At 39.8% G+C, this 18,970-nt stretch overlaps 1 protein-coding gene across 4 annotated transcripts in view; it reads right to left on the reverse strand.

The window, feature by feature from the left end:
- The window catches only part of fars2 (phenylalanyl-tRNA synthetase 2, mitochondrial), a 73,784-nt gene that overhangs the window by 42,212 nt on the left and 12,602 nt on the right, over positions 1 to 18,970 (reverse strand). Inside the window, exon 1 of one of the 4 annotated variants that reach the window (XM_076291079.1) lies at positions 14,053 to 14,271. The exons of the other annotated variants lie outside the window; for them this stretch is intronic. Coding sequence (XP_076147194.1) covers positions 14,053 to 14,256 — 204 coding nt within the window. The 5' untranslated portion in view covers positions 14,257 to 14,271. Of the gene's footprint in view, positions 1 to 14,052; positions 14,272 to 18,970 lie in introns of those variants that run through there. 4 annotated transcript variants of the gene reach the window in all.

An 18,970-nucleotide genomic window follows, 5' to 3' on the forward strand; every position in this document is an offset into this window, starting at 1 on the left:
TGGATCTTGTAGCTTTGTGGCTGTACAGGCCTTCAAAGTTGACCTCTGATTTGAAAGAAAGGAAATTCCGCCTATTGGCTTTTTTTGTTAAAACACTCATAAGAGCCTAGAAAATAATCCAAATCTTATTATTACTGATGCATATGTGGTGTTTGATGTTGGCATACATATTTTGACTCATTATGTGATTTTGCGCTTCATTTTGGTTGATTAAATTCAAGATTTAGCCTATGTGCAAAAAAAAGCTAATTTGAGTTTTCAGAGCAACATGTTATGGCAATACCTGAATGCAGACCTTATTGATCATTACTATTCTACCTTCCTTACTTTTAATTGTGAGTTGAAATTAATGTTAAATGATGACATACATAGGTCTGCAGTACAAATGTTTTTTAAATTGTAGCTGAAACGAGTACAAAGGATCTTTAATCTATTCATAGAATTCATCGTCAGAACAGGAGCACAGAGGATGCCATCTCTATGGCACTTCACTCTGCCCTGTCCCACCTTGACAATAGCAACACCTATGTAAGAATGCTGTTCATTGACTTCAGCTCAGCGTTCAACACCATCATCCCCTCCAAACTGATCACCAAACTCAGTGAACTGGGCATCAATACCTCCCTCTGTAACTGGATTCTGGACTACTTGTATTGCATTCATTGTGTCTACACTTGAGATAAATAAGTTTGGTTTTTCTTTTATCACATACACATATATTGGTAGATGTTTTTTCTTTACCTTGACATGTTTCGACGTATACTTCCATCTTCATCAGAAGGTCACACGGTGGAGTAGTGTGACGTGTTTTTATCAGCTGATGTTGTTACGGAGGTGTGATCCACCTGTCAGTTTTTTGACAGGTGGACCACACCTCCTGCTGTCAGTCAGCCGCCCCCCAGGACGGCACTCCAGGTATGGGAGAGCATATATGCTCCCTCATCTCTGTTCATCGTCTTTGGGCTCCGCTTTCTTATTTCAATCGCCTCCTTTATCCAGCGGTGGTATCGGTTGTTCTCCTGCTTAATGACTCTGGCATGCAGGAAACTGACAGGTGGATCACATCTCCGTAACAACATCAGCTGATAAAAATGCGTCACACTACACCGTGTGACCTTCTGATGAAGACGGAAGTATACGTCGAAACATGTCAAGGTAAAGAAAAAACATCTACCATCCTGGTGACATCCAACCAACTAAGCCCCCATCACCCCCTGCCCCGCCTGATGCCTCCTTGCCTGTGCCTGTTGAGGTGTCCACGACCATGGCAACCTTGACAGGGACAACAAGGAGGCGGACATCCCCTAGCCCCCCCCCACAACTGCACTACCCTATCCCACCCATCTATCCCATCCATCTATTTATTTACAAATGTCCATACAAATGTAATTACACTTATACTGTACATAGCCATATTCCACTGCTTTTCATCCTGCACATACACTTATATTATCCTATTGGGTAACACTCCAAAATAAGGTGCCATAATAAATAGCAAACTAGTAATTACCTAACCCTTTGTTAATATTTGTTAATTGTTACTAAAATATCTATTTGGCAAAAGTTAATAGTTTTTTCATCATTAATTAAATATTAGTTGTTTGCATAAAATCTGTATGTTAATGTTTTAACAAATCTATTAACTAATATTGTATTAATATATGTTAATAGTTAACTAAATATATTTTTGGCACTAATTAACAGTTATTTCTTACATCATTTAAATGTTAAATGTTTATTTACAAACTATATGCTAATATAAAAGTTAATGACATATTATTATTTATCTAGCTTTTCTGATTAGTTTTGTGGATAATTTATGGAATTTATGGTTTATGGCTTTATGGTCTTGTGGGGTGCACCCTACTGCCAGTGGTTGGTTGTGTGAGAGTTTGCGCTCCTCTTCTTCCACTTCATCCTTATTGGATACCTCTGTGGTTGGCTGTCCTGTAATTGGTGACTCTGTCTAGTGTTTGAAAGTAGTGTACTCTTTGCCTTTGGAAGTACTATTTGGTTGCTGCTTGAATTTGGTGAAATTCAGGGGAGGGGGGTGTAACAGAGTTAGAAATGTAGTTTAGTGTTTGTATGTGATTTTCGCTGTAATTAAGCAGCTTTATTGAGATTGGTGTTTTGGAGCCCCCTTTGGAGAAACGCTATACTGCAGCTCTGCTGCGTTTTGTCCTTGTATTGTTGCCATAGCCGATCAGAAGCGGTATGCTTTGCATTGCGTAGGTTGACTGTATAAAGCTCTCCCCACTTTGTTTTAATTTTGTAACTGTAAAATGTTGTTTAAGTTGAAAACTTTGATATACCACCTGTATTATGTTACTTTACATGTATTGTTAAGATTTGGGTGCAATTCTAGCAACTTAGAGAACGTTTATTAATGTTTTCATTATGACCACGAGAGTCTAACGTGACTCGCTAGCAACTTTCCATGCATTCAGTGTAGTTTAGCTTAGTGTGCATGGAAAGTGCAATTCAGTCTAGCAGGAAATGAATGTACATTTAGTTTAGCATTATGCATTACCTCCGTATGGTCTACGTCTGTAAGTGTTTAGTGAGTCTCAGAATATTAATAAACTGTTGTTCTGTGCACCTGAACATTCCATGTCGCATGTCTCCCTTGCTAGTAGGGCTGACAGTGATGGTATAGGAATGATGCATGTAATATAGCCCATTCAACTACTTGTTGTTTTGTTTTAACATTTCCTAAAGGAATAAATGTGATAAGCCAGTTTTGGTCTCAGCCCCTTCACCGTCTGACTAGTTATATATTACTAATATATTAATAAAGCTTAACCAACTTTATTGTAAGGGTCCCACATACTGATAGTTATATATTACTAATATATTAATTAAGCTTAACCAACTTTATTATTAGTGGCTCCACACTGATATCTATATACTACTAATATATTAATTAAGCTTAACCAACTTTACTATAAGGGTCCCCCATACTGATAGTTATATATTACTAATATATTAATTAAGCTTAACCAACTTTATTATAAGGGGCCCCACGCTTATAGCTATATACTACTAACATATTAATTAAGCTTAACCAACTTTATTGCAAGCGGTTCCGGCGCCGACAACAGTGGCAGCATGTCAAGGTAGCTCCGTGTTTTTTTCTTGAATTTCCCCTTGGGGATCAATAAAGTATCTATCTATCTATCTATCTATCTATTGTAAGGGTCCTATGGAGAGCGGTTCATATTGGGATAGGCAGAAGCAGAGTTTAATATCAATTTATTTATGCAAACAACTAATATTTAATTAATGATTAAAAAACTATTAACTTGTGCCAAATAGATATGTTAGTAACAATTAACAAAGGGTTAGGTAATTACTAGCTTGCTATTTATTATGGCACCTTATTATGGAGTGTTACCTACTATGGCAGTGTTTCCCAAAGTCTGGGTCGCGACCCACGGGTGGGTCGCAGGAGATTTTATTTGGGTCGCCAGCACAATTTATGTTGTGTTATAGGCCTAACTGATACCATTTGTCATTTGATACCAGGAAAGCTAACAGTTTTCTATTAGGGTGTAGATTGTTAACTACCACAGTCACGGTTTTGTCATAAAAGCTCATGAAACTGGCGCATGAAACTGGGGGACGAACGCATCGCAGAGGGGGTGCCAGCATGGATATCTACCTCTCAAAATGAAACCGTTCTATGGGGCGCCTGCCATGTACCTCGCAGTTGCAAACTGCAAGGGACATGAATCCGCCTATTTGCACGAACATTAATAGATACCAGTTCCTCAACTTTACCGATTAAAATCTAGTGACCGCGCTGTCAACTAAAGCAGACATCCATAGACCGGACATAAGGCCATTAAATTTGCATACAGTTTTGATTGCAGATGCAATCTTTAAAGTTAATAGCAACCTCCTCACATTCTTATTTCTGATTTAAAATGCACAACAGTGCATTATAGTCTACAATTTAAATGGGCATTTTAAACACTATTCCTATCGTTTTCTACCTCGCTAACTCCAAAGTAAAGGCGCATTCTTCCGGCTATTGCGCAAACGCCTCTTGTTCTGATATAACGACTATTCATGGGTTTCATCAGGTCCCTTTCCACAGGTGTATTAATCAGGCACCATGCAGTCTGTATTCATAATCTAGGTGCTTGATTTTATACACCTGTGGAAAGGGACCTGATGAAACCCATGAATACAATATAATATAATACAACAATACAATATAACGACTTGAGTTATTTGCTGTTTACATTTGAATTGACGTCCACAGTGTTGTGGACCCATTTGTCTGCAACGCAAATAGCCTACAACATTTTTTTTTTAGAAATACAGGAACAGCTTACTATGCTGACGAATGACTACTGCGCAACATGCGAGAATTTGCCCTACTCTCGGATGCGCATTAAAACGTATCTTTTCAGTAGTCATTTCCAACTTTTCACGCTGATGGTGCTCAAAATGCAACACAACCGTGTTCAAAGCAGGGATCCTATAGCAATGTATGGTTGGGGGAGGCATAGAAAAGTTGGAGAACCTGTGGCCTAAAACAATATTGGTGGTTGCAGGGTAGATTTGAAGTGAAATGGGTCGCGATGGTCTGTCATTTTTAAAAAGTGGGTCGCCAGAAAAAAAGTTTGGGAAACACTGTACTATGGTAATGTTACTGTTTCTGCACTACAATGGTACTGTTACCACACTGCACATAGTTGTACATACTGTACATATCTGTCTATATGGTTCATACTAAATATCCATATTTATTCAGTTTTTCTGTAATATATTCTGTTAATACACTGCATATATCTATATTGTTCTTACTACTACTATAATGGTACCGCCACTACATTGCACATACCTGTACATGTTGTTCATACATTGTTCATATTACAGTACATAGCCATATTTATTCTGCTCTTATAAGGTAACTGCTAATACACTGCACATATTTATATTTAATTTATGCTACTCTAAACCACCTTCTGCAAAACAACTGTACTACTGTCTACACTGCACTATATTTCTTGTCCTGTCTATGCACCACCTGCCTATACTGTGTACTGTATATCACATTGCACTTTTCTGCTTTTTTGCACTTCTGGTTAGACGCAAACTGCATTTCGTTGTCTCTGTACTTGTTCTCTGCACAATGACAATAAAGCTAAATCTAATCTAATTTAATCTAAAAAATTATCTGCCTCTGCTTTGCCTCTTTACGGATCATGCTATGAATAACAGCAGCAATGTCTGCATAAGTTGAGACATTGTTATTGACCTTCTGGACCAGAGACATTCCATCAATGATTGTTGCTGTATTATATTCATCTGAAAGATTATCTGATAGTGATGCAAGTTTCTGCAAATGCTTTGCAAGTGCTGCTTTAGAGGTTTTCCTTGGGGTCCCCTCAGGTGTCGCCAAGGTCCAAGAGGGTGACAAAAGACTTCTCTCATGTCCAGTCTTTAACATGATGGTCTTGCCATGTGCCTGTGTTTTCTTTTTTGACTCATGCTCGTGTCATGTCTTTAATTTTTGCTTTGTCAATGTATCATGGAATTTGTGCTTAGGTGTATCTGACTCCAGCCTCTATGTCATGATCTTTGCCTGTAGTATGAGCCTGAATCAGATCATCCCTAACCTCTTGTGTTGCTTTGCCTGCTGTAGATATGCAAATTAACTCATGTTCCTCTGAAAATGGATTGATCCAATTTCAGTTTCTGTCTCTTCTCATCAGAACTGTGTAGCATTTTTAAAACTGTTGTAAATGTATGTACTTGTAGAACAAGTCTTGGAAAATAGTTATTATTTCTTTTCAATGGAAATTATTTTAACATCAGATGAAAGACAATTTTAAGTATAATAATAATAATAATAATTGTACATAATGATAACAATGTGTAAAGTATGTATATTTTCACCAACCAGTTAATCTACATCTCATTTCCCACATTCTTACTAGTCAAAAGTACAACTGAAATGTATAATGTAGCACCTGTGATGCAATTACCATAATTTCCCAACTATTAGCTAGAGCTTATACATTGATTTTGCAAAATGTCTTCAGCTATGAGGTTAATACACGGGGGCAGTTAATATGGTATATGGTTTTGTTTCTTTTAACTTGCATAAAACACTGTCGGGTGGCTTATACACAATACGGCTAATACACAGGAAATTACTGTATGTATTTCATGTGCCATGGACATTATAAAATTATAATATTTATGTTAAGCTGGGTACATGTGGTGATGTGAACAATATGGTATTCCTTGAATGTAAAGGTAATATGTGATTGGTAATCATGATGTTTTGATCTCTTGGAATATCTCTTATTAAATACTAATTTACTGAATTTTGGGGTGTTTCCGAATAGTACATTTACAAATAGTAAATAGCATAGCAATGCAGACCTATGTAATCATTTGTATTTCAAGTCTCTGCTGGGAGGTAGGAAGGTATAAATACATTGATTAATGAGGTAGTGGGCATTTCAATTAGTGCTGCAACACGTTGTGTCTCTGAAAACGTAGATTTGCTCATTATTACACATAAATCTTGAATTTTATCAACCAAAATGAAGGGCAAAATCACATAATGATTCAAAATATGTATGCCAACATCAAACACCACATATGCATCAGTAATAATGAGGTTTGGATTATTTTCTGGGCTCTTATGAGTGGTTTAACAAAAAAAAGCCGATAGGCGGAATTTCCTTTTTTCAAATCAGAGGTCAACTTTGAAGGCCTGCACAGCCGCAAAGCTACAAAATCCAACTTGCTATCATACCATTTTATACTCCAGAGATATGTAGCTTTCAGAAAAATATAGTGAGAATTTGCCCCCCCAAGTGGTAGTGACACGCCCCTTTTTGCGCCTGTGGCTCATGGACTAAAGGAAAATCCATTCATTTCTTTAGCTGATAGTATTGAAAGCTACCCATATCGTAGCCTATTAGCTCGCTCGCAACAACAACTGGAGAGTGGATGTCTCCGTGAAGACACCGCTGTTACATTAGATGCGCAGATTGCGCACTCAATCGCAAATCGACGCAGTAAAAATGCAACGACTGGTAGTAACGTAGGTAAATGGCAAAACATTTTGTATGCACTCGGGATGATGGCCTAGTAGGCTTAATGTGAATTGCGGACTATAAAGTAAAGGAGATTTGCACCAAATAAAGGCAGTGTTGTGGATTGTGTTTCTACATGTTGGCACAAAACTTAATTTCTGTCATAAACGAAGTAAGCTAAGCGTTTCTCTATTGTCAACGTGAACTACCGGTATGTTCAAGCGTTCAAGTGACATTAATGCATGGGTTAACGTGACGCGAGTCAGACAGAAGATGGGCCTGTCTTTAGTTCCTGAATCCTTAGGCTAAATGGTGTGATTAGCTAGAATGAATAAAGTTCTAGCTAATCACACCGGGGGGGGGGGGGGGCTGCCGCCACTGTTAAAAAAAATCTAGCGGAAACACTGCACATCTGCAATCTATTATAATGTTCCTCAAATGGAGAACAAATCGATGTTCTCTCGCGTATCAAGGCCACTCTAGGCTGTCATGCTTCTATGTTTGCAAAATTCCTGACGGTGCCTGATCGCTAAACTTTCGTTTTCCTTTCTTGTTAATAGCAGTTGATAGTCCAGTCAATAGTCCCGCATTCAGACCGCTCCATTATTATGACCGCCGCGCAGCGAAGCGGCGGTCATATAGGTTTAGTCAGATTTTTTTTCTTTTTTTCTTTTTCGCATGGCCAAATTTCCGTCAAGGATTCCTGGGACACTGAAAGACCGGGGTGCACGGAACTTGGTGGGCATGTAGCCCCACAAGGATAGCATGGAACCATTGTTTTTCGTTTTGATCTGTAGCCCCCCCGCTGGACTAGACCCCCCGAAAGGAGGGTAGGGCAGACACAGTTTTCTGTGAATATCTCGAGAACCGTAGGGTTTAGGAGGACCACCTTTTTTTTGTATGTTGGTTTTAAGGGGCCATGTAAACCCATCCCATTACCACTCAATTCATGTATAGCGCCACCTAGTTAAAAATTAAAAAATTAGGTGTTGTAATCACAATATCTCTGGCTGACATGGTAAAAACTGCACAAAATTGAAAGTGTAGGATCATTATGACACCCTCTGAATGCATGCCAAGTTTCGTAGACGTTCGTTCATGGGGGGCCATACAATAAATTAATTTATGTGTACATTTAGTGACCATACACACACATATAAACACGTACACGCACACAATTCAAGAATTTCTCCGAATTATGAACAGGCAAGATGGGGGTGGGGTTGTATAAAATGTATTTTACGTGTGAAATCTATGAACTAATCATGTTTTGGTACTTGTTGTCTAGCAGATACCAGTAAGAATTGAGTGTGCATAATGCAATTCAGTGAGACAGTTAGAACCATACATGCCTTTCACCTTTTGTTTTTAGCCAGCAGCCAGACCAGCAGATACCCTGACTTTGCTGAATTACTGAAGCTAAGCAGGCTTGGTTAGTACTTGGATAAGAAACCTCCTTGGAAGAGTAGGTTCCTGCTGGAAGTGGTGTTGGTGGCTGGCCAGTAGGTGCCACTCTTCCCTGTGGCCAAAAGCCACCAAACAAATATCAATCCCAATGTCCTATTGCAGTGACAGGGACACTGTACTGTAGATGTTTTCATTTGCATGAATGTTAAATTGAGGTCCTGACTCACCATGGTTGTTAAAGATCCCATGGCACTTATCGCAAAGAGTAGGTGGTTCCCTGATTTGCTTTATTTATGTACACATACATAAAGACACACACACATAAAAACATACACATACACAAAGACACGTAAACACACACACACTACACATGCACACACACATACATGCACCCATACAAACACACCTACATACACAAACACACACACACACACACACACACACACACACACACACACACAAAACACACATACACAAAAACAACCACACACTCTGCACACACTCAATTACAAACACACAAAAAAGGAACAAAGTAGGAAATTAACACAATCTGACAAGCGTGACTTATTTTTGTGGAAAAAATGTGCTGTCCGGCGGTCATATTTTGTACCGCTCTGCGGTACATCTAGTTAGATTAATGTTATCAGACAGCGCTGTAAAATGTGTCCAGAAATTTCTCGTATTATGATGGCTAGAGTTGTGGGACTTAATAAATGATGCGCAATAATTAATAAATTATGCGCAATACCCGCAATCCCACGCTGAAATTTAAACCCCTGTTTTAAATGCGTATCTTTTTTTCTCTCGGAGGTGGCCCGTCGAGCACTGCTGCCAGATTGCGCCTATGTATGTATATCATCCAAAATGCTTGATTGTGAGATTGCAATGCACATTTTTTGCTAAATGTTCATGTACCACATCAGCATTTTTGTTCGGTTAATCTTTTGTAAATTGCTTTACAATTACCCTGGAGCCCTCATTGGCAGCCTCGGGCTTCCCTCAGCTTGCCACTATTCACTCTTTCGTCTTCATTAACATTCCCGGTAGAATTCTCAATATTTTTGGCCTCTATGAGTCCAGTTACATAGTCTCTCTGTTCTTGGTCTTGGATTTTGTTAAATAAATATCTAAATAAATGCGACTTATAGTCCAGTGCGACCAGAATAGAGATATTAACGCCGCCATTTTGGGAGTCAAAAAATAATAGTCTAATAGTGATACACCTGCGATTAAATCCAAGTTTGCTACATTGAGTATTTTAAATAACCTGGTGCAAGGTGATCGACATCCTAGACCTCAAGTAAGATACTGTGACGCTAACTATAACACCACGTCTTGATACATAAAGCTTAAGAGTTTGAAAACAATTTTCTGGCTGGACTTACGTTGTCTATGTGTAGACGTGAGGGGCTCTTAGCGAAGACGAAGTTGCATCCAAAGCTGGCAGCGCCTAGGCTACGGATCCTTCAAGCGAACTGTTCCGTGTTTGCAGCTGTCTGTGTCTGCAGCTAACGTAGGGCTGTCAACGGGAGCTACTCTGATTTTTAAGTGAAATCTAGATTACTATTTTTTTCGTTTGGCAAAAATGACAAAAATAAGTAAAAGACTATGACTGTGTTGTTCTCTCTTTGACGCCTGTAATAAGGATAATGCGATTTCAGTTTGTAAAATGTATGTGCCCCGCTCCTCACCCCCCAACTGTATTAATCCAACCTATGTGAAGCACTGAAGGGGGCGAATTCCCCCTCATTTTGAAAAATGAATTTTAAGCTCTGACTCTGATAACATTAAATTAGCTTATTACGCCCACAAGATGGCACTTGTTGTGGCACTTTGTTGTTGTGCAATGGCAATTTCAAATGAAAATGGCTTCACAATCACAACCTGTTATACACGACGCTCCGCCTTCTTTCACATTGAAAGTGTGGGTGTATTTCGGTTTTCAACAAAAAGCGTATAGAAAGGACCTTGACATGCACCATGCCATGACAAAGTTTTTGCACTACCCTCCTACTAAGATTTTGCACTTCAGTTAAAGTGTAGAAGATAATGTTCACAGAATTAAATGTGACATTTGAAGTGAGTTGAACAATCTTATTTATGGGAGACATATTATTCAAAGGACAACATGCAATATATCGCAGTATCGAATCGCAATACTTGTTGTATCTCAATATGTTAAGAATCGCAATAATATTGTATCGCGGCCCAAATATTCTCACCCTACTCGATATTAGGGCAGCCTGTCACAGGTTATATGTCACAGGTTATATGAGGAAAAGTGAGACGCCTGATTGCCTGAGAGTTATGTCAGGGACAGGGTGTTCTGATCTACTCAAGTTAATTAGACATTTATGAGGACGTCATATATACTGTAGTCTCATTGCCTACTGTATATTAGGGCTTTGACTCCGAACTTCGTTATTAGAATATAATTCAAATATTTAAAAAAAATAATGATATTCGAACGAATATTAGGCAGCCCTTAATATTCAAACCTGTTATGGGCATTATTTTGTGTAAACGTTGTTTTCAATTCTGATTCTGAGGCTTTTTCACGCCTGGTGAAGTTGTGAATCGCGTGCTCATTAGCAAGGCTATTATTGGCTCTTCTGGGCTCACGTGACTGGACGGTGGAGCAGTGACTGTGTGTGTGTGTGTGTGTGTGTGTGCAGTGTGTGTGTGGGTAGGTGGGGGCAGTGTGCTGTAAGTATGTAGAGGATGTGTGTTGGAGAAGATCCTGAAGACAATGTGCTGTGTATGTAGGGAGGGGGGGGGGCAGTGTGCAGCAAGTATGTAGAGGAGGCTTACTGTAGCAAGCAGTGTGCTGTATGTATATGTGGTGATGACAGTGATGATGTAAGTGTGTGTGTTTTTTGTGTGTGTGTGTTGGGGATGGGGGTGGGGGGGCAGAAAGGCTAGGTAATCAAGGACATGGGTAGATAGATGGAGGAGAAATCAAAAATAATAAATAAAAAGTTCTATGGAGATGTGCAAAAGTTGGAGAAAGTCAGATGTATAAGTATAGTTTTTTGATCCCGTGAGGGAAATTTGGTCTCTGCATTTAACCCAATCGGTGAATTAGTGAAACACAAACAGCACACAGTGAACACACAGTGAGGTGAAGCACACACTAATCACGGCGCAGTGAGCTGCCTGCTACAACGGCGGCGCTCGGGGAGCAGTGAGGGGTTAGGTGCCTTGCTCAAGGGCACTTCAGCCGCGGCCCACTGGTCGGGGCTCGAACCGGCAACCCTCCGGTTACAAGTACAGAGTGCTAACCAGTGGGCCACGGCTGCCCTCGTGTGTGTGTGTGTGTGTGTGTGTGTGTGTGTGTGTGTGTGTGTGTGTGTGTGTGTGTGTGTGTGTGTGTGTGTGTGTGTGTGTGTGTGTGTGTGTGTGTGTGTGTGTGTGTGTGTGTGTGTTAGCCCGACCGATAAAGGATTTTGAAGGCCGATACCGATACAAATATTTGTTGATTTAAAAATCCGATATTCCGATATATCGGCCGATATATATATATATATATATATATATATATATATGCGTATATATTTTCAGAAACACACAACAAAACATTAACAGATTTCCCTAACATTAGTTATTTGTAGTTATTTATGAGTATTGACTAAAATAATATGATAATGCATTTCAAAAACAATTATTTTTAAATAATATTGTCACAGTGGAACAGAGGAACATCGAAATATATTAAAGTTCTGATAAATAAAATGTATAAAAATAGAAACTTAAGATATGAAACTTAGTATTTTGAACAAAAACACAGTAACAACAACAAGCTTCATAAATATAACTTTGAACTCAGACTTAATAATTACAAAAAATAATGATGACATTATTACTATCATCATTTGTATTATCATTAAACAAGATAAAGGTCACTCTTAAATGTTTGAGTGTGCGTGTGTAATAATTAGTCCCTATTGCCTTAAGCTACCTTATAATTACAATGTTAGCTTGCTTATCCCTTTACCTGCACTTTTAAAATTATTTCCATCAAGCTACATCAAACCATTTTCAATCATCAGTTGCTGTCGGCTGAACGACAGTCTGAAACGCACACTTGGCGTCATTGGATTTCACACACATGTAAAAGAAAAGCTAACTTTTATGCACAAGCTACGTTTTGCACAAGCTACGTTTGATACTTTTTCTCTATGTCTAAATGTTCACTCCTCTCACGTCTAATTTACATTTTACAATGCAAATCATTACTTTATTTAGGCAGAATAAGTTTGTTGTGGTTTCCAAGCTCATTAATGTTAACGTTAGCGGTCTTCCACTGATATTTATAGCATTAGCTAGCTTTGTGGTTAGCTAGTCTATGATGAGCCCTAATTTAGCAATGGATAACGTCATACTGCAAATTGTAAAACATACGCTTTCAAAATAACAGGCCGGGGAGAGATGATATGTCTCACTGCTATAACTGTCACGCTATTAAAGAAATACATCTTCAGTCACATTGTCAAAAGTTATAAGGACAGACAGTCAACTACACTGTAACAACGTAACGTAATTACTAGCTAATTCCGCTTCACTCTCGGCTTATTTAACAGCAGCAAAACTGGACATTGTTTTCACGAATTTTGTCATGCTTATTTGAGTTAAGAGAACTGATGGGGATGTTCTTTTAATTGTTATTTCAAGCAATGTATGTCTTGTGACCAAATCACCATGAACACACTTCACTAATGATCTCACTCGCGGATAACTGGTTCTCTCTGCCCGACTCTGGCTGGATCAGCAGGTTGCAGGATGTGTTGCCAGCAGGGACGGTGTAGAGTGCCCTCTGGTGGACAAACTATACAACGCCAACACTCATGACATGGTTGAAGGGTGTTTCGTCCGTTTTTATTTTATTTTTAAAATATTCATTTATCGGCCATTATAAATGCCGATACCGATAGTTTGGAAAATGCCTAATATCGGCCGATATTTTGTGTTTGTGTTTTTTGTGTTTTCGTGTTTTGACGTGTGATGAAATAAGAAAATAAATAAAAGGTCTGTAGCATAGGGAGAGGGATGTAAAAGTGCTAAAAGTCATGTAGGTGTGTGTGTGTGTGGGGGGGGGGGGGTCATGAGTGCTGAGGAGTGAATGAGTGCAAAGTCAGTATAGTGTGAGTTCAGAGTTCGGATGGCCTGGGGCTAAAAATTTCTCCTAAATCTCTGTTCTGGCTTTGTGACTACATAGGCGTCTTCTTGATTTCAGCGGTAGGAATAATCCATTGTTAGGATGAAAAGAGAAGATAACATGCTGTAAATTAACACCCATAAGTATTTCTGGGCTAAAATATTGCAAAGCGATTTGGTTACTTTATTCATCATGCTTTTATCAGTTGTAACATAGTCAAAACATTAAGCATATCATATCAGAACATGAAATAATAACTTCAGCTGCCATACACCATTATTAGCTATCCTAGCTAACGTTTATCCTAGTACCTAGAGGCTAATGTAACTCGTCAGCTTGTACGTTGCCCAGCGAATAAGTAATCTCTTACATCTCTTAAGTTAAAGAACACACTTGGAAAACACTTGAACGGTATTATCCACTTACATTCAGATCTTGCCATAGACTATCAAACACTTTGCCTAAGTGCTTGCTTGGTAGTCTACCATCCTGTTCAGAGTCTATGGTTGCTATAGCAACAGTTGCTGTGCTTGATAGACTGCGCGATAACAGTGACTGATACACTGCCCCCTGGTGGACAAAATATGTACAACTTAAGTTCAATACCAATGTAGGTCTTACCGAAGACATTTAATGGTCAAAATATTATTAATAAATATTCAAATATATTCAAATATTAATATTAATAAACAAACAAACTTTGAATATGATTTTTGGGAAAAAGTCAAAGCCCTACTGTGTATTCAAATCTTAAACATACCGGCTCATACCTGAATAGACTTTGTGCACGAAAGGCTTTTCCTGTAGCTCATTTCCGGTGGAGCGATAACTGTGTTGAGCGATAACTGTGTTGTAATGACATCTTCTGTTTACCCAATAATAACAATTTTAACACACCTGTAAATCCTTCTTTATCGTAATGATAGATAGATAGATAGATACTTTATTGATCCCCATGGGGGAATTCAAGGGTCTCAGTAGCATACAGACATCACACACAACATGCACTTACAGCAGAAATGGTAAACATAAGTATAAGTATAAACATATAACTAAACTCCACTGTACAATAAAGACAGTAGAAGATAAGAAAGATAAGAAAACTAACAAAACTAAATACTAAATACACTATATAAATTAAATTAAGAAAGTCCAATGTGCTGAGGGTGATCAAGCATAAGACGCTTGTAGTAACAGGGCCAGGACTGGTAAGGTGCTAAAGGGAGTGAGTGTCATGGTGAAGGTGCAAAAGTAGTCCAACCATAGTCCTTTAGTTATGTGTGCATGGCAAGGTGCTCAAGATAGTGAGTGTCATGGTGAAGGTGCAAAAAGTAGTCCAACATTAGTCCAACAGTGTAAGAGTAAGGTCTAGAGACCAGCATAAATAATATGGACAATAATATGGATAATATGCTGTTTCCCTAATGCAACACCCAACCCAAACTGTAGACAGTTTACATTACCAATAGTGGCAGGTTCAAACACACCTGGCTCCACCGGAAACAAACCAGCACACAAAAAGCATTTCGTGCATGTAGCCTATTCAGCACACGTTAAGCCAGAGAGTTTCTAATGAGGAGACACAGCGCTCAAAAAATCCTCCATAGAAAAGCATGGGGTTAATTTGCAATGCCAATATGCAGCTGTCTACATAGGCTATATCTCACCGCTTACATTTGTTTATGTAGCCGTATGTGCATTTCAGGCGGCAAGACAGGCGACAAGGCTGTCTTGGGTGACGTTAAAATAAAAAGTTGTTAGTCTGTTGGGAGATTTTAAGACCAAAGAAAACGAAGCGAATTAAGTCTAGGCCTACTACATTACATTACATTACATTTGGCTGACGCATTTCTAGCCAAAGCGACTTACATATGTCAACTATATTACAAGGGATTAAATTGTCCCCGGAGCAACTTGGGGTTAAGTGCCTTGCTCAAGGGCACAACGGTGGAAGCCGGGAATTGAACCGACAACTTTCAGGCTACTGCACGCTAGTCCAGTTCCTTAATCGCTACACTACCACTGCCCCTACTATGTGGAGGTATGCCTATTTGCATTGCATAGGCTACTGTGGTAAAAACATAGGCTACCGGTATAAGGTCGTCTCGTTCAATTGGAGGAGAGGATTTCCTTAAGTTGCCCCAATTAATGTCAATGCAACATATGGATCAGTGACAGAAGGACTGTAGTTTCAAAGACTGTTGCAGTTCATTTCAAGACTTTTCATCAAGTTGAGGAAAACTGGAGACAGGCTATGTAGCTTAAAGAATGACATAATCAGGCTGAATAGAATGCAACATGTTCATTAGCCTAACTTACGTAAACATGCCTAACAAGATCTAGCCAGTATCTATGTTTTCATGGACTGCAAGAGTCCACTTCGTTCATTTTTTAAAAAAAGGCTACGTTGTTTGTTGCTTCTACCCACGTTATCTCCAGTGGTTCCACTGTTTAACTTGCACAGATGCGCACACACAAGAATGACCACTACTACCCCCTAAGGCTATGCCTCTTTATTTGATAACAATAAATTAAGAAATGTTTCCTATTCTGGGAAATGTTTCGTTTCTTTTTCTTTCGGTCCGAGGTTCAATGATACCGTTTAATTGTGCCGGAAAGTATCCGCTGACCAGCAATCTCCTCGTCGAGGAGGCCCTAACCCTGCAGATCATAGACAGAGAAAGCATAGGCCTAATGTATGCTTTGGGTACAGAACACAGTTGCATGTCCAGTGTACACGGAGAATGACAGTGTCTTGAAGCGGCCGCAACCAGCTGCAACTCCACTTCCAACGTCATGATTCCGACAGATACGCCCGACACTTCTGCTTTTTATCTGTTGGTGGTGGAGTTGACCGGACATCTGAGGCTTCAGACGTTACCAATTTATCATCCATCGCGTCTGGCCTCTGAAAAAACTTTTAAGGCTAGTCTGCCTGGGCCTGGCCATGTTAGAACCGCCTCACTAATTTTTTCGTTGTTTAACATGGACGTTTTAAGCGTGCGCTTCCTATTTGAAATGCAGCATAGGCTATGCATGTTGTTTAATAGATTTCAAACGGTAGAGCCTGTACATTTAAAAACATAGCCAGAGGACGTATTGCTTTAATATAGGCTTTCATTTTAAGGCTTATTCTCAAATTCAGATTGCGTTAGGGGGACGGGATTATTAGCCAATTTCAATCGGACAATTTGACCGGAGACATTTAATTTTGTCGGACATGTAGACTTAGATAAGTCTTATAATTGATTTTGATGATTAAATATGTGTGATTACTGATATATGAAATGTTTAATCTGAGGATACAATTACAATTGCCGATTTTTGAGAATGATTACAATTAGATAGATCAAGGGGGGAGTAATCCTGTAGTCCTGGTTCTAAAGGTGGATTTCTGGGGACACCCGTAAGGGAGCTGAACACGCAGCAACGGGTTAACCGGGGACTCACTGGGGGACCAGGGTTGGGAGGTTGCTACACCCCTATAATAGATGATTATATATACTATTGTTTTCACTATCCTTCAACTGATACTGCTCTTTCTTTTCACTCCACATGTGCCTATGAGGTTGCCGGGAGCCACAGACAACATCTGGGACAGAGACTTTGCCTTTGAACTGAACTGTTTCTTTTGACCCTTAGAATGTGAGATAATCATCAGCAACATAATCAGTTTTTAAGTTTTCTTTCAAGGTGCCTGCACTTCTTTTCTTTTCCTTAAAGTGCCTGAGAAGTAATGCTTGGTTTTATTATTTTTCAATTTTTTTGTTAGGACACATCAGACTCTAGGGGGGACTGTAGAATTCTGGGGTATTCTCACTGTATTCTGATGTGTTCATATGTTACATCTGTGTGTAGTATACAACGGGGACAGGTTCATATTATTGTACATAACTGTGCCTTAGGCCTGTGTACCAGCATGAAGGTCATACAGGCCGATGTTTAGGAACATCCGAGGAACATCAGTGATAACATGGGCCGAGGGAGACAGCATGTCTGCCTATTCAGGCTAGTATCTCCATCTGGCCAGGGCCGGGTTTTGTACACTGGTTGGCACCTGCCACGTTGGCATGATTGACATTTGTATGTTTTAGTATAACAGGCTTTGTCTTAGGTTTTAACACGGAGACGGATCGAGGAAGCGACCCGAGGAGCATCTTCTGTCGGAAGGCTCAGCAGCCGCTTCTAATAACAACAACAACTGTTAGACTCTGCACAGTTTTACTGTTTGAGACTTAGCCTATGTTCTGTTATTCATTGTTGTACCATCTACAATAAATCATCATCTAATCGCCGATCCTGATCCCGCCGTCAAGCTTTATTGACCATCTTCAATACAGACATTAGAACTAAAAAACAACGCAACAACCAGAGAATCCAACAGACATTTCATTTTTTTTTTCGGCCAATGTCCGGTAATTACCGGACAACGGTAACCCTGCCAGAGCCGTATATTGTAACGTGGCACGAGATCTCGTCACCTTGACGAGAAATATCGTGACATTTTTGTATCGCCAGATCTCGTGGCACAAGATCTCGTCACACCCCTAGTGCACGCTCATCCAATTCTGTAGACAATTAAGAATTCCATTTGTTGTTTTTTCCGTTCAATGGGCTAAAGACAGGCTATCCACAAACGTGAACGTTTAATCACTAGCATGGGAATAACTGAGGCATCATCTGCGTCGGGTTCGGGTTGGGTTCATACATAAAAATGAAAATGCCTGTCGGGTTCGGGTCGGGTTCAGAAGCAACTCTGTCGGAGGCGGGCCGGGGTCGGACAGAAATTTGCGGCCCGAACCGCACTCTAGTACCTATATCAAAGACATGATGTTTAAATCAGTGTAGCAGAAAACTGCCGATGTAGGGATTTGTAGCAGGCCTCTAAAGGTCCGACTTTACTGTTGTTGTGTGCCTTCTGGTTTCTCCACCTACTGGTTGCACTCGCTGTGCTCATAGCCTAGCCCTCAGCAGGAGTTGTCAGACATGGGGGGGGGTTCACATTGCACATGCAGCACTGCAAAAAAAATATTTTCAATGCCTTGCACACGCATGAACTGGTCTGCCGCTGCGCTGAGCAAAGCGCAGCGCAAGCGGCATTTTGCTAGCCTGACGAGCCAGACCCACATTAAAATGTAGGGTCTGGGCACTCACCGTTCGCAGTGCTCAGTCCGAGGGGCAGGATAATCAGTTGTCTTTCAAATTCCCTCTGCACGCAATAGGACGCGGCAGCGCTATGAGTCCCATGCGTTTCCCACCAGCGGAGCTAGTTGGCTAGTTCAAACGTTTGCCAACTTAATAAAAGCTTAACTCGTGTCACACTGTTCGCCAACAGCAACATCCA

The sequence above is a fragment of the Alosa pseudoharengus genome, unplaced genomic scaffold, assembly GCF_046254945.1.
Source record: "Alosa pseudoharengus isolate Yale_2024_CS ecotype anadromous, Long Island Sound unplaced genomic scaffold, YU_APseudo_1.1 YU_APseudo_1.1_scf_18, whole genome shotgun sequence".
Lineage (NCBI taxonomy): Eukaryota > Metazoa > Chordata > Actinopteri > Clupeiformes > Clupeidae > Alosa > Alosa pseudoharengus.